This window comes from Sinohyriopsis cumingii, chromosome 12, assembly GCF_028554795.1.
Source record: "Sinohyriopsis cumingii isolate HCF-2022 chromosome 12, ASM2855479v2, whole genome shotgun sequence".
In the NCBI taxonomy this organism is placed as follows: Eukaryota; Metazoa; Mollusca; class Bivalvia; order Unionida; family Unionidae; genus Sinohyriopsis; species Sinohyriopsis cumingii.
Genome location: NC_142972.1, coordinates 114,604,622 through 114,620,546, shown reverse-complemented (window position 1 = coordinate 114,620,546; position 15,925 = coordinate 114,604,622). Strand labels below are relative to the sequence as shown.

Here is a 15,925-nt window from a genome sequence, read left to right as displayed (position 1 = left end):
ATTTGAACAAAATATTGTGGTGACAATTGCCTCTTTTCAAATGGTAAGCATTACAGTATTTTATTTTCATCAGTCGGTCAAATTCGGTATCCGTTTTACTTCAGTATTGGAGATGGAAACCTTAGGTGCACAGAAATGCCCGAGAGCTTTGTATATATTAAAAAATTATACAAGCTCCTATATCAATCCATGTTTGGGGACTGGTTTCACAAATTACAAAAAGACAAGTTGATTTTACAGAAAATTCAGTCTTTGTTTATACTACAGTATATAATTTTGAAGGTCTTTTGTCAAAATTTAAATCAACCCTTTTGAAAATGTTTTTTAAATGATGGGTTTTAACCAGATCGTCTTAAGGAGATTAGGTTGATTGAAAAATCTTGCTTGGGATTTTATTGGCACAGATAATTTCATGCTTAAACTTTAATTGTTACAAGGCAAGATTCGCATACTGTAATAGGAAATGTTACTTTCTATGAGATGCATATATGTATTGCTTTAGAATTCTCAAGAATTAAAGGTTTGAAAGGAAACAAAACATAATTTATGTTTATTATGTTGTTCTGACTTAGCAACATAATGCAGCAAAATAAAGTTAGAATTTGTATTCTGTACATTGAAATGACTTTACATGCTAATTTATAGAAATATAATCATGTTTTGTGTGATACGTTTTGTGGTTTTATACATGATCAACTTTTCTGACTTCGATGTTTTGGGAGAGTCATGAAAGAGAAACATCTTTAGATTTAGAAAATGCATGTTTTATAATCTAAAATGTTCTTTAGTTCCATTCATTAATAGTCATACGTGAACCTTGAAAAAAAGTAATTTCAACCTGGAAAAAACCCTGGAAATGACCAGGAAATTTATCTTTAGAAAAGTGTGGGAACCATGTAGAAAATTCTGAAAATGATTATTCAACCCATGTTCTGGTTAAGAAACTGTGTCTTAATTTGTCCTGTAGGGGATGTTTACCTGAAAATTAGTTATTCCCACATTAAATATAAGTCTTAGTGGAGTCATTTTGTTGGGTTCAGTTGAGAGGATATAAATTGTTTATTTTAATTATTCTTTGGAATTACAAGGTGCTCATAATTTTTTTTATTAAGTACATGTAGCTCTGTTGGAATTAGTTTGAATTCATATCAAGACATTTTGGATTGTACATTGTGTTAAAATCAAGACTATTAGAACATTGAACTATTCAGACTATTGGGACACCAGCACATTAGATTACAGTTCATTCCAAACACCACTGAACTCATTTGAAATACTGATTTGGGCTTGTAATAGAACTTTTAAGACTATTTAGGATTTTGTTCACCATACTGTAGATTATTTTTAATTGTTCACTTTGTATTCTCGGGAAGTAAATTATTTGTTTCATTTTACAAAACTTGTTTTGGTTTTCAATCTTTTATGTTACTTTGTTTAAGACCATCGAGTTGTAACATTTTACTGTACTCCCACTATTTACATCAGAATTAAACACTATTTTCTATAGACTCAGTCATGTAGGGATGTGATGCAGGAGTGCACATGGGAATATTTAGATGAGCAAGGTAGTTTTTTTATACTTTTACAAAATGATAAAATATTTGACCATTTTCATGTCAGCAGATAATATTTTCACAATCTCAATCTGAGACCTGCTCAATCACTAACCTCTTCCTCATTAAAATAACCTGATATATGGAATTATTCTTTTTATTATTATTATTATTTTTATTATTATTGTTGCTGTTGTTGTTATAACTTTTGATAGAATTCTGGATGTATCTAATTTTTTCTTACATGTTTTTCAGGATCATTCCCACACACCATGGTTAGTCATTCTCTACAAATATCTTCAGGAATGGAAGAAACAGGTGGGCTTTAAAGGAAGATAATTCCTAAAAATATTAATAAGGTTTCTTGATAAAGATCAGAAAATTTGTCCTGTAAGCACTAGTTTTGGTCATAGAAAAGCTTATGTGATGGCGCATTGTCCATCATCCTTTGTCTGTCATCATTCATCCATTGGCTATCGGTCTATATCAACAGTCATTTTTACCTCCTCTTTTACTTGTAGAATTGTAATGAAATCTTACAAATACATTCACCCCAAGGTCTATTTTGTCTTAAATAAAAATGATGCCACATGGACATCCATTATAAGATGGCCGCTATCACTTAACCAGCATGAAGCAGCTGTTTTGTTTTTTTGTGCCATTTTTCATGATATATGTGCTTGTTGCCTGTCTTCATCTACGTTATTGTGTTCATCATGCATTGGCTGTTCAATTCGTATGTGTTTCTTCATCTTCTTGTTTTGGAAACGAGAACAATTAGACTTCTTCTCAGCTGTCTTGCTCCACTGCTACAACTTCCTTTGATGTTGAACAAACCGCCATCACATGATACTCGCCAGTCAACCTGTTTATGCTATGATGGACCCTCATTAATTGCTTTAAATGACCACTCCTTGGCTCTCCACACAACATTATGCTCTAGACTAAACAAACTGGGACTACATTCATCAGTACTTAAATGTAAACACAAGCGGAAAAAAAAAGAGAAAAAACTTGTTTCTCAGCTGGCCAGCGTAGAACAGGACGAAAAATATCCAGTTATCTCCCTTATGCCCTTTCCGGCTCAACAATTTAAAAATTAAACCATTAATTTAGATAACCTCATTCAAATCCCTATTAAATTGTCAACTTTTGTGTCAACTATCCAAGAGATACCTCTGCGTATTGGATTATTCAATGCCCAATCAGTAGGACCACCAGAAAAGCAAACATAAATAGTTAATTTTATCAACAATCAGAATATCGATGTCTTTTTCCTGACAGAAACATGGCTAAAAACATCAGGCGATGAGCCAAAGTGCGCGGAACCAACACCCACTGGTTACTCCATCAAGTTGTTCCCCCGCCACTCTCACGGAGGTGGAATTGCTGTCATCACAAAGAACTCCATGATCAAACGTCTTAATCACACCAAAACTTTCAATTTCTACCACACATCGTTGTAACTAGTCCAAACCACACTTACACTGGAACAAAGGTCAATCCATTTTTTCTGCCTATACCGCTCTCCTCCTAGTAGAAAAAACAAGCTGACCGAATCTCTCTTTTTTTGGAGCAGTTTCCGAATCTTCTGGAGTATGGAAATTCAATAGGTGGCAACCTGATTATTCTTGGAGATTTCAACTTTCACTTTGACTGTCCCAGAAACCCAAACACATCAAAACTCCTAGATTCCATTAATGTTTTCAACCTCAGTCAGTTAACCAACCCACCCATAAACATGGTCACATTTTAGACTGGATTCTTCATAGGCCTGATGATAACATTCTACAGTCCTCTCTGGTATCCCATGAACTTACATCAGATCACCTCTGCATTATATGCCATCTCGATGTATCAGTCCCTAACCCTCCACCTTTATCTGCTACTAAGAGAAACCTCTGTATGCCAAACTAATGCATGACGTCCAAGCAAACCTAACAACTTGCCTACCTCCAACAGCAGAACAACTCGATAACTGCCTGCGTTCATTGCTCAACAAACATGCCCCAGCCACCAAGTGCAGTGTATCAATTCAGAAGTGTTCTTCATGGTATAGCAGTGTTAGGGACCAGCTTTACACTGCTAAAAGAGACTGCCGTAAAGCTGAGAGGCTTTAGCTTTCCACCAGTCTCACTATTCATAAGCAAACCTATGAAGCCGCTAAGAAGAACATCACAAACATAGTCCATGCAGCGAAATCAGCTCACTACAGTAATAAGATCATGGAAAGTTCCAGCTGCAAAGAGTTCTTGAGATTACTAACAAGCTAATGTCAAGGAACAAATGTACACCACTTCCAACTACCTTCTCTCCAGTCAACCTTCCGGACCAGTTTGCAAATTTCTTCCGTGGTAAAGTAAAAACCATTAGAGATAAGCTTGACAATACAATTTCAATTGACTCGTCGTCACCGTACAGTTGGGATACAGAACCATTAGCAGCATATGAACCTGTCTCTATGGATTTAGTATGTACAGTTGTGATGAAGAATGCACCAAAGTCATGACAACTTGATCCAATTCCAACATCACTGCTGCTTGAGTGCTTAGATCCAGTATTGCCTTCACTAACTGATGTTATTAATACCTCTCTCTCATCCAGGGAATTCCCATCATTTGTCAAAACTGCCATTGTAAAGCCTCTGATGAAAAAACCAACACTCGACCATAACAATTTAAAGAACTACCGCCCAGTTTCTAATCTCCCATTCATATAAAAAATCTTAGAAAAGGTTGTTCTATCCCAGCTTGTATCTCATCTGGATTCAAAACAGTATTTTTAGCCATGTACAATCTGCATATCGCCCTTGCCACAGTACTGAAACTACTCTTCGAAAAGTAGTTAATGACATTCTCTATGCTTTGGATAGTGGAAAGATTACAGTCCTCACCCTCCTTGTTTTGTCTGCAGCATTTGACACAATAGACCATGATATATTACTTCACCATCTCCAGCATGTATTTGGCATTCATGATACAGCCTTACTGTGGTTCAAGTCCTACTTGGTCAGAAGATCACAAATTGTGTCTGCAAATGGAATACAATCCAGCCCAGATAATCTATGTTGTGGTGTTCCACAGGGGTCTGTTCTTGGACCTGTTCTCTTCATTCTGTACACTCAGTCGCTCTCAAGTGTCATAGATCATCATCCAGTGTCTCACCAACTGTACGCTGATGACACCCAAATATACAAAGCTAGCCACCCAACTGAAGTTGATGCTACCATCCAAGGTGTAGAGAGGTGCATTTCTGATGTGAAATCATGGATGACATGTAACAAGCTGCAGATGAATGATGATAAAACTGAGGCCATTCTAATCACAACACAAAGAATTTCTTTCACATCCTTTACCTCAAACAATAAATATCAGTAACACCAATATTAAATTCACACAGTCAGTATGAAACCTAGTTGTCACTCTGGACTGTACTGTCATGTTGCACCAACATGTCATGAACATATGCAAGGCTGCATATCTTGAGCTGAGATGCATCAGCTCCATTCACAAATATCTTTCAGTTGATGCCACTAAAACACTTGTGTGTTCATTAGTAATTTCAAGACTGGACTATTATAACTCAGTTCTGTCTGGTTCATCTCAATATCTACTTCAGAAACTTCAAAAAGTTCAAAACACAGCTGCTCGGATCATACTTAGAGTACCATGATCAGAGCACACCTCCCACTGCACTGTACCCTACACTGGCTATCCATTCGATCCAGAATCAAACACAAAATTTGTTCTCTGTGCTACGTTTCACTGAAGATTACAGAAATGAACACCATGAAATTGCAAAACAAAAACATGCTGACAGTAGTTAAGGAAGTAAACATTAAGTGTTTGAGTTAGTTTTTATGGTTGAAATGGCTGAGTTATAAGTGCACTCTTAAATAAGATCACAGTGTCCTTGTGTCTAAGCTAATGGGAAATTTGTTCTATATAGCTGGGCTCTGGTACACCAAAGAATGTTGTCCTTACTGCGGAGAGTGACACCTAGGTTTCATATTGACTGTTTGAATTTAAGGTTGTTATTGCTGATACTTATTATTTGAGGTAAAGGATGTGAATTAGAAAGTCTGTGTGGCAACCAGGATGGCTTCAGTTTTATCATCTTTCATCATTCAGCTTGTTACATGTCATCCTCTTCACATCAGAAATATACCTCTCTGAGCCTTGGATGGTAGCATCAACTTCAGTTGGGTAGTTAGATTTTGTATATTTGATGGTCATCAGCAAACAATGTGTGACTCTATGAGAATATCAAGACATAGATCGACTAGGCTGGAATGTTTTCCAGTTGTGGACACAATTTTTTATCTTGTTGACTAAACAGGACTTGAAACATAGTAAGGCTGTATTGTGAATACAAAAATAAATAGATGATGAAGTCATATATCATGGTCTGTTGTTTCAAATGATGCATACTGTCAAGCTAATGAACACAGGGACAGATCCAAGTGAATTTTGACTATTTGTTTTGTGTTCAGTAGACTTATTGATAGTCAGCACCATGACATTATTTTCAAGGTCAGAAGTCTTGACTTGGGTTTTTAACTGTACTGACCTGTGCGCATGATAACAGAGATAAGTATAAATGGATTTTTACTCAACCCACTTTGTGGATAAATCTGAAGAAGACATTGAATAATGCCAAGTAACGTTTTGGGGGTTTGAAAAAGATATCAGGTATAGATTTAATCAAACATTGCACATGGGCATATCTTGACATGTTCAGAGACAAGTTCAGTGATTTTCTATCCTGTTATTAAATTCAAGGTTAAATGTCACGATGAAAGATTCATCACTTATTCTTACAGGTGTCATAATGAAAGATTCATCAACTATACTTACAGGTGTATTAATGAAAGATTCATCAACTATACTTACAGGTGTATTAATGAAAGATTCATCAACTATACTTACAGGTGTATTAATGAAAGATTCATCAACTATACTTACAGGTGTATTAATGAAAGATTCATCAACAATACTTACAGGTGTCTTGTGATAATGCTAATTCAGACATGTAAGAAAATTATTTTAACTGCACAATTTGATAAATTGGAGTTTCTTGAGAATATTAGAGATGGCTTCAGTAGTCAGCAGTTAAAGGATGGGCAGAAGAAATGGACTTCTTTTGGATTTATGGATGTTCTTTCCTGCTTGTAGAGCATCCATCCCTTCCTCTTGTTGCCTTATTTTTTCTGTTCAGTAATTTTCCATGACATATCAACATGTCATGACGAAAGATTCATCAGCTGTACTTGCAGGTGTCAATGAACGATTCATCAGCTGTACTTACAGGTGTCATAATGAAAAATTCATCAGCTGTACTTACAGGTGTCATAATGAAAGATTCATCAACTATACTTACAGGTGTCATAATGAAAGATTCAGCAACTGTACTTACAGGTGTCAGGGCCCCGAGTGTCCGAGTGGTCTAAAGCACTATCTGTCACGGATCACTGCCATCTCACCTCTGTCTGCATGGGTTCAAGTCTCAGGCTCGGAGAATGTGGATATGTGAGAAAGCTTGCCGGTAGCTTCTCGTGGGTCGGTGGTTCTGTCCAGGGGTTTTCCCATGTTCTTCCTCCACCATTAATACTGGCTGCCATGTATAGCCTATCTTGTGCTGAAAATGGCGTTAAACCCTATAACAACAACAACTTACAGGTGTCATGATGAAAGATTCATCAACTGTATTTATAGGTGTCATAATGAAAGATTCATTAACTGTACTTACAGGTGTCATGTGATAACGCTGATTCTGACATGTAAGAAAATTATTTTAACTGCACAGTTTGATAATTTGGAGTTTCTTGAGAATATTAGAAATGGCTTCAGTAGTCAGCAGTTAAAAGAAGGGCAGAGCAAATGGAATTCTTTTGGATTTATGGATGTTTTTTTCTGCTAGCATCCATCCCTTCCTCTTGTTACATTATTTTTCCTGTTCATTAATTTTCCATGACATTTAAACATTAGAACAAAAATGTCATCCTGGGCAACAGAATTTTTAGTGAAAATAAATCGCTGAAAAATGAAAGACAAAAATATAACCAAGACATGTTATGTCATAGATAACAGGTCATAGATGTGTGTTTTCTTGACATACATTATATAAGTAGGCATATATATGTTTCAATGACAGTCTCAAAACTAAGATTATGGACCAGATTAGAATTTGCATTAATAGACTGGTTTAATATTATAAATTGCAGCATAATGGCGAAGCACCGAAGGATTACAAGGAGAGAAACCAGCTGAAGGAAATGTTGAAAAAAGGTTAGTTCAGCATATGTTACTGAATATATTGTAATTCTCAAAATATAAATTAATCTGAAAATGCATTCCTCAAGCAGTGGTTATCAATTACATTAATACAACAGTCATAATGTGGTGTTGAGTATGGAGTATGATGCTGTCACCTTTATTTTAGATTTCACAAACTGTACATTGTTGTTTCTCAAACAGTACTCTTTTGTTGGAGATTGGTATGAATCTTTACATGTCTGAGATTGGAATGAATCTTTATACATCTGAGATCAGGATGAATCTATATGTTTGAGATCGGGATGAATCTTTATATGATTGAGATCTGGATGAGTCTTTATATATATGAGATCAGGATGAATCTTTATATGTCTGAGATCTGGATGAATCTTTATATTTTCTGAGATCAGGATGAATCTTTATATTGTTTGAGATCAGGATGAATCTTTATGTGTCTGAGATTGGGATGAATCTTTATATGTCTGAGGTCTGGATGAATCTTTATATTGCATGAGATCAGGATGAATCTTTATATTGTCTGAGATCAGGATGAATATTTATGTCTGAGTTCAGGATGAATTTTTATATTGTCTGAGATCAGGATGAATCTATATGTCTGAGATCTGGTTGAATCTTTATATTGTCTGAGATTGGGATGAAATTTTATATGTCTGAGATTGGAATTAATCTTTATATGTCTGAGATCAAGATGAATCTTTAGATGTCTGATATTTGGATGAATCTTTATATTGTCTGAGACCAGGATGAATCTTTCTGTCTGAGATCAGGATGAATTTTTATATTGTCTTAGATCAGGATGAATCTTTATATGTCTGAGATCTCGATGAGTCTTTATATGTCTGAGTTCAGAATTAATCTTTATATGTCTGAGATATGGTTGAATCTTTATATTATCTGATATTTGGATGAATCTTTAGATGTCTGAGATCTGGATGAATCTTTATATTGTCTGAAACTGGGATAAATCTTTATATGTCTGAGATTGGGATGAATCATTATATGTCTGAGACCTGGATGAATCTTTATATTGTCTGAGATCTGGATGAATCTTTGTATGTCTGAGATTGAGATGAATCTTTGTATATCTGAGATCTGGACGAATCTTTGTATGTCTGAGATCTGGATGAATTTTTTGTGTGGGTATTAGGATTAAGATTGCTTAAGTCATCATATCAGGTCAACTTTTTATCTTATTCATGAAATGTTTTGTTAGGTACAGTTGTATATTTTCATGCAACCCCTAAACTATAGATCACTGTAAAACTGTATCTTAATTTAGCATTTTAACAACATAACTAAGAAAATATGATCCAAAATAAAAATAACAGACCTTTGAGTAGTCTTTTACCTTCATTAATGGCTATATATGTAGTATAAAGTCATTATGATTGTTGTGTTTTTTTCTTTTTTGAAGAGTGACTTTGCTGTTTTGAACAAATGTTTTAATGTTGACTTGGCATGAGAGTAACACCAAGTTTAGACTAGATTTATGATAACATTTCAGAGAATTGTAAAAGGTTATAAATAACAACCATTCTATTTTTTTCTCACCATTATAATGCCTATTCAACACAAGAAATGTTTTAAACTGTCATTGGAACATAGAAGACTAAAGGACCCATCTATTTTCTCCTGTGTTATCTGTATATTTAGTATAAAGAAACTAAAATACACAGCAGATTTACAATGACAATTACTATATCATGAAAGCACTATCGTCAAACAGCACTTCAAGTTGTGACTAAAATGCTTAAATTTTATCTAAAAATTCAGAATTGGCACACAGAAATTATCATCTGATCACCCTTTGTCAACCTTTAGAATCACAATGTAGCAACTTGAAAATGACATCAGCACTTTCTGATTACAAGCATATGCCACATTTTACGCTAACAATATTTGGCATATGCAGTTTAATTCACAACATAATCCCTTTTTGTTACTTGCCAGTTGCTGCGTTAAGTTGCCATCTTTACATGTTCCTAGTTTGGCTTTCAGCCTCTGAGTCACAAGCTTAATACATGCTCTGTAAAGTCAACCTCAGACACTGGTACAGATCTGTAAAGTCAACCTCAGCCACTGGTACAGATCTGGAATGTCAACCTCAGCCACCTGTACAGATCTGGAAAGTCAACCTCAGCCACTGGTACAGATCTGGAAAAATGCAGACATGAAGACAAATACAGAATATTTTCTTGGCACTAAAATTACTTTCAGTGGAACTATCATAAATGCTGATATGGCTGAGGCATTATTATTTTAGAAACTATCATCAGAAGAAAATGAAGGTTTAAGACCTTCACCAGTGACCTTGAAGTCAGTCATTATGTAGAAAGATGGATTAAAATATTCCAAAATAAAGAAAGTTAATGATTGGCTTGAAATTGAAGTAAATAATGTCTCAGAGAGGCTGCCAGGCCATGTGATTGAAGATTTCTTGCAAAAATTATACATTGTCTTGCAATTTTTAGAACCCAATGGGGGAAAGATCACAAGCTACCTGTGGTTCTCTTCATTTATTGTACCCAATGTGCAAATTTTATTGATTTTTGTCTGGTTTGCCTTTTCTCCATGATCACAATTTAATCTTTCTTTAATTTATCAAAGACCTTCCACTCCTTACTTAGCACACAAATATGGATATGTTTGCAGATGATGCAGCAATTTCTCCATTAAGTAGCAAATGTCTATACCCTGTAATGTTTACTAAATTCAGACCTTACATCAACTGAGGAGTGATCAAAACAAAATAAGATGGTAATAAGTGAATCTAAGAAAGAATGCATGCTTATGGAAACATCTCATAAAATTGCTGAGTTAAAGAAGAAAGATATATCAATTTACATTTATAATAAGGTAGTTGAAAAACAAGTAGACCATGTCTGTTGGTCCCTGATATATAAAGTTTCATTGCTTAGTAGAATAAAAAAGTAGCCGACAAAAGACTCTAGACATTTTTACTATAATCTTACATGCTTCCAATGAATGACCACTGCTCAGCAATATAGAGAAATTGTACCAGTTCCCAATTAGACAGAATTCACAAGCTTCAAAAACAAGCGGCTTGGCTGATTCTTAATGTTGCCATGGATGCATCATCATTAGACGTATTGACAGAATTAAAATGATTAAAAATAGATGAGATAATAAATTTTCTGAAAGCAGTTCTGTTTTTTTAAATGTATCAAAGGAGATGTTCCAGAGTATATGTTATTCTACAAAATGTCTTTTCTCTATAATCAAAGCTCAAATTTTAACAGCAATTTAGAATTACCAAAACCTCTCATTGAACAATTCAAAGGAAGCCTACATAATTCAGGGGCTCAAATATGGAACTCACTTCCTGCTCATGTTTGATCTGCTCATTCAGTTAATTATTTTTAAAGATAATCTGTTATGGACAAAATTAAGGAGGATTAAAGATAATCTGTTAAGGACAAAATTAAGGAGAATGAAATATTTGATGATTTGCTGCTAATTGAACATGGTATAGAAAGCAGTATACAGTAACAACTGTAATAAATACAGTAATAACTATAATAAATACAGTAATACCCGCATGATGTTGTTTACTTTGGTTTAGGCCCTCCTGATAATCAGATACATCAACAGAAATAAGCAAAGAATAATATGCATGAATTGTTGAAAATTTTGTTTTTTATTTATATCTTGAAAACCAGTTTCCGAATCTATTCAGACTTGCCATAATTGCAGTGGTTTGGCCTTTTAAAAAGCTGATGTGTAAAAGGGGATTCAGTTCGCAAAGCAAAGTTCACATTACATCGAGGAATAGGCTAACAACAGGCCTTTGAAACTCTATGGCTGTAGTAAGAAAATGTCACATTATCAGAAAAAAATGGAACAAAATCCTACACGGACATATAATTTGGATTATTGTATATATTTATAAACAGTTTTATAATATATATTTTATAAAAAAAGATATTCTGACATTTTCTTACTACATTGATAGAATTTCAAAGGTCTGTGGACCAACATCTGAAACTGTAAATAAACTGATGATGATACAGATATATGTGTCTGTATTGACCAATAAATGATTTTCAGTTTTCAGATACATTGTACAATTTATTGTCAAAGAAGTGATACAAAGTCATTAAATGCTTTTTTTAAGTTACGTGTTTCTAAACCATTTATTAATGTTGTAACATACCAGCTACCATTTGGCATAGTTTACTGATGTCCCTACCCTGCCCCACCTCCTGATGATCGGATCCACCTTTCCTGAAGGTGGAAATGGGGACCTTCCTCTCTCAAGAAAGTTTCTGGCAGCACCTTTGAAGTTTCTGATAAATATGTCTGACAGCTGGATATGCTATTAAAAGTAATTTGATTCTCTTTCAGAATTACTTGTTAATTTGCCTTAACTAAACCCATGTCATCTGCTACCATTAATTGCCCTCTCAGTTCATTCTCCTCTCATTGTTAATGGCTTAGTGACCTTGAATTTAATATAGCCTCTAAAATGTATGGTTTATAAAGTTTGAAAGGTTCTTGAAACAGTCAGAGTAAAATTACTTGGATATGTATTTTGCACTGCAGAAATTAAAAATATTTCCTTTTGTGCCAACTGTTTTTTTTGTTGTTTCCAGTTGATGTATGAATGGTTTTCACATATTTTTAATGTGATGAACAGATTAAATCATTCTTATCTATCATGATGACCTTACACTATGAAATGATAGGGTAGTTAATTACAAGCCATGTTGTTAACTGGAATTATATCTTATTGATGCTTTTGGACTTGAAATATTTTCAGGTATGCATAGAAATGAGGAGGGTGTATTGGAAGATGAAGAGAATTTTGAAGAGGCAATAAGGAGTATCAATACGGCACTTGTCCCTTCAAAGGTAATAATTGTAAAAATATTACAGTGCAAAACTGTCTTTTTAATCAAGCCAAATTGCTTCCATCTCTCATTAAGTCTTTGTAAAAGGCAAAATTACAAAACAGAGTCAAATAAAACAAATAATAAACATCTATAAAAAGATTGAAGTTACAAAACTGTACATAATTGTGTATCAGATGGAAGTATTATTTCAAAATTTTTTGATTTTCAGTAACATGCAAATAACATAAAATGTATTAAAATTGTTTTGATCTGTTTAGAGCCATCTTCTTTGCAATTTGTATATCTTGATTTTCAATTGAATTCAAGTTTTTATAAAGGTTTAAATTCCTAAATTTGTATAAAGTTAATTTTTATATTTATCACTGTTTAGCTGAGGTGCCATAAAAAAAATGTACGCATGCATACATACATACATACATATGTATGTGTATGCATGCATGCATGCATGCATACGTACATATATACACATACATACATTGGCCGAGTGGTCTAAAGCACTCTCCGTTACGGATCACTGCCATCTCACGTCTGTTTGCGTCGGTTCGAGTCTCGGATTCAGCCAATGTGGGTATGTGAGAAAGCTTGCCAGTAGCTTCTCGTGGGTCAGTGGTTCTTTCTGGGGTTTTCCTAGGTTCTTCCTCAACCATTAATACTGGCCGCCATGTAATGCCTATCATGTGCTGAAAAATGGTGTTAAACCCCACAACAACAAAAACAACAACTTACATACATACATACTATGAAATATGGTATTTTAAATACTGCCTTAAGTTTGGCAAATAGTACGTTTTGCACAATATAAAATAGATGGAATAATGGACAGCTGGACTAAGAACTGGAACCGCCAAGTCGCTCAATACCCATGCTAAATGGACTGACAGGCAGGTGAACTGTAAATAAGATATATTACAGCATAAGAAGAAATAACAGAAGAAGTCAATACAAAAATGTATTACACAACTATTTTATGATAATTAAACAGTACATATTTATTTATCTTTGGCATTCATTGGGTCTTACTCTCATCTGCATGAGGTAAGCTGCGATAAGATGGTAAGAACTATGCAGTATCTATGAGTCCTACAAGAAAAAAACCAACAATTTTGTATAATTTAAAAATATAATTTATTTGCATAAAATACAAAGTGAAAGAATCTACAGTATGGTAGATAAATTCCTAAAGTTCTAAATGTTCTAACACTTCCAGAAGTAATCTTAATGAGTTTCAAAGGTATTCCAAATGATGGTCTCAAAATGAATTCACAGCAACTCCAATACAGCTATAAATCCAAATGATGGTCTCAAAATGAATTCACAGCAACTCCAATACAGCTATAAATCTAAATGTCTTTGAATGAATTCACAGTAATACAGTACATGTATTACATATCCAGATAGTATTTCAATGAATGTTAGAGCACTATAATTCCAATGAATGATTAAATTAAATAAATTCCTCTGAATGAATAACTTATTCAAAACTGATAGTACTACTAAGAATGTCTAATTCTCTTATATAGGTTGCTAATATGAAATACTGAGAATTCAGTAGTTTTAATTCTGGCTAATCAGAAATTAGGTCACCCAGGCCTTTTATCGGAACTCGTGTCCTTGTTGGATCACATAATGATTACTTGTACTTAATACTACTCAACCTTGAAACCCATGAATGAAACATTTTATACGCTGTACATGACTCATCTTTAAAATGCAAACTATGATCTTATCATGTTAGTATTAAAAATGTCATCAACTAATGACCCTTACAAAAACAATTTTTATGAACATAATACACACAATATAGATATACATAATATGAGGCAGAATCCCCAGTACTACTGAATAACAGAAAGTCAAATAGCCTACTTGCACTATCTGTGATGATGGATTGCAAGTATGACTGACTGACAACTATTAAAGTAGAATTGCTGCTGTATTGAGACAGAGTTACCATAACTTTTATGTCTGTAAGTCAAGTGAATTGGGGACAGATTGCACAAATGATGATGCATGCTGAAAAGGGGAACAACTGGAGTGGTATGCAGCAGAGAGCCCCAAGAAACGGACTTGTATGGGAGGAGAAGTACCCGCAGTTCTGTTAATATTAGAATGAAAATAAAAAATATAAGCAAACTAGGAAAGATGAAGTCATACCATATGAAGGTACATACATCATCCAGTGTGAATGAGTCATACCACCTGAAGGTACATATATCATCCAGTGTGAAGGAGTCATACCACCCGAAGGTACATATATCATTCATTGTGAATGAGTCATACCACCTGAAGGTACATATATCATTCATTGTGAATTAGTCATACCACCTGAAGGTACATACATCATCCAGTGTGAATGAGTCATACCACCTGAAGGTACATACATCATCCAGTGTGAATGAGTCATACCACCTGAAGGTACATACATCATCCAGTGTGAATGAGTCATACCACCTGAAGGTACATATATCATCCAGTGTGAATGAGTCATACCACCTGAAGGTACATACATCATCCAGTGTGAATGAGTCATACCACCTGAAGGTGCATACATCATCCAGTGTGAATGAGTCATACCACCTGAAGGTACATACATCATCCAGTGTGAATGAGTCACCTGAAGGTATATACATCATCCAGTGTGAATGAGTCATACCACCTGAAGGTACATACATCATCCAGTGTGAATGAGTCATACCACCTGAAGGTACATATATCATTCATTGTGAATGAGTCATACCACCTGAAGGTACATATATCATCCAGTGTGAATGAGTCATACCATATGAAGGTACATACATCATCCAGTGTGAATGAGTCATACCACCTGAAGGTACATATATCATCCAGTGTGAAGGAGTCATACCACCCGAAGGTACATATATCATTCATTGTGAATGAGTCATACCACCTGAAGGTACATATATCATTCATTGTGAATTAGTCATACCACCTGAAGGTACATACATCATCCAGTGTGAATGAGTCATACCACCTGAAGGTACATACATCATCCAGTGTGAATGAGTCATACCACCTGAAGGTACATACATCATCCAGTGTGAATGAGTCATACCACCTGAAGGTACATATATCATCCAGTGTGAATGAGTCATACCACCTGAAGGTACATATATCATCCAGTGTGAAGGAGTCATACCACCTGAAGGTACATATATCATTCATTGTGAATGAAAAGAAATTA

The 15,925-nt window shown here is 34.6% G+C and overlaps 1 protein-coding gene across 2 annotated transcripts in view; it reads left to right on the top strand.

Annotated features, from left to right (window-relative positions):
* LOC149787282 (NEDD8-activating enzyme E1 regulatory subunit-like) overlaps positions 1–15,925 on the top strand; it is a 176,003-nt gene that overhangs the window by 71,372 nt on the left and 88,706 nt on the right. For both annotated transcript variants that reach the window (XM_089977816.1, XM_089977815.1), the window contains exons 9-11: positions 1,809–1,871; positions 7,777–7,840; positions 12,630–12,721. In XM_089977816.1, coding sequence (XP_089833942.1) covers positions 1,809–1,871; positions 7,777–7,840; positions 12,630–12,721 — 219 coding nt within the window. The remainder of the gene's footprint in view (positions 1–1,808; positions 1,872–7,776; positions 7,841–12,629; positions 12,722–15,925) is intronic.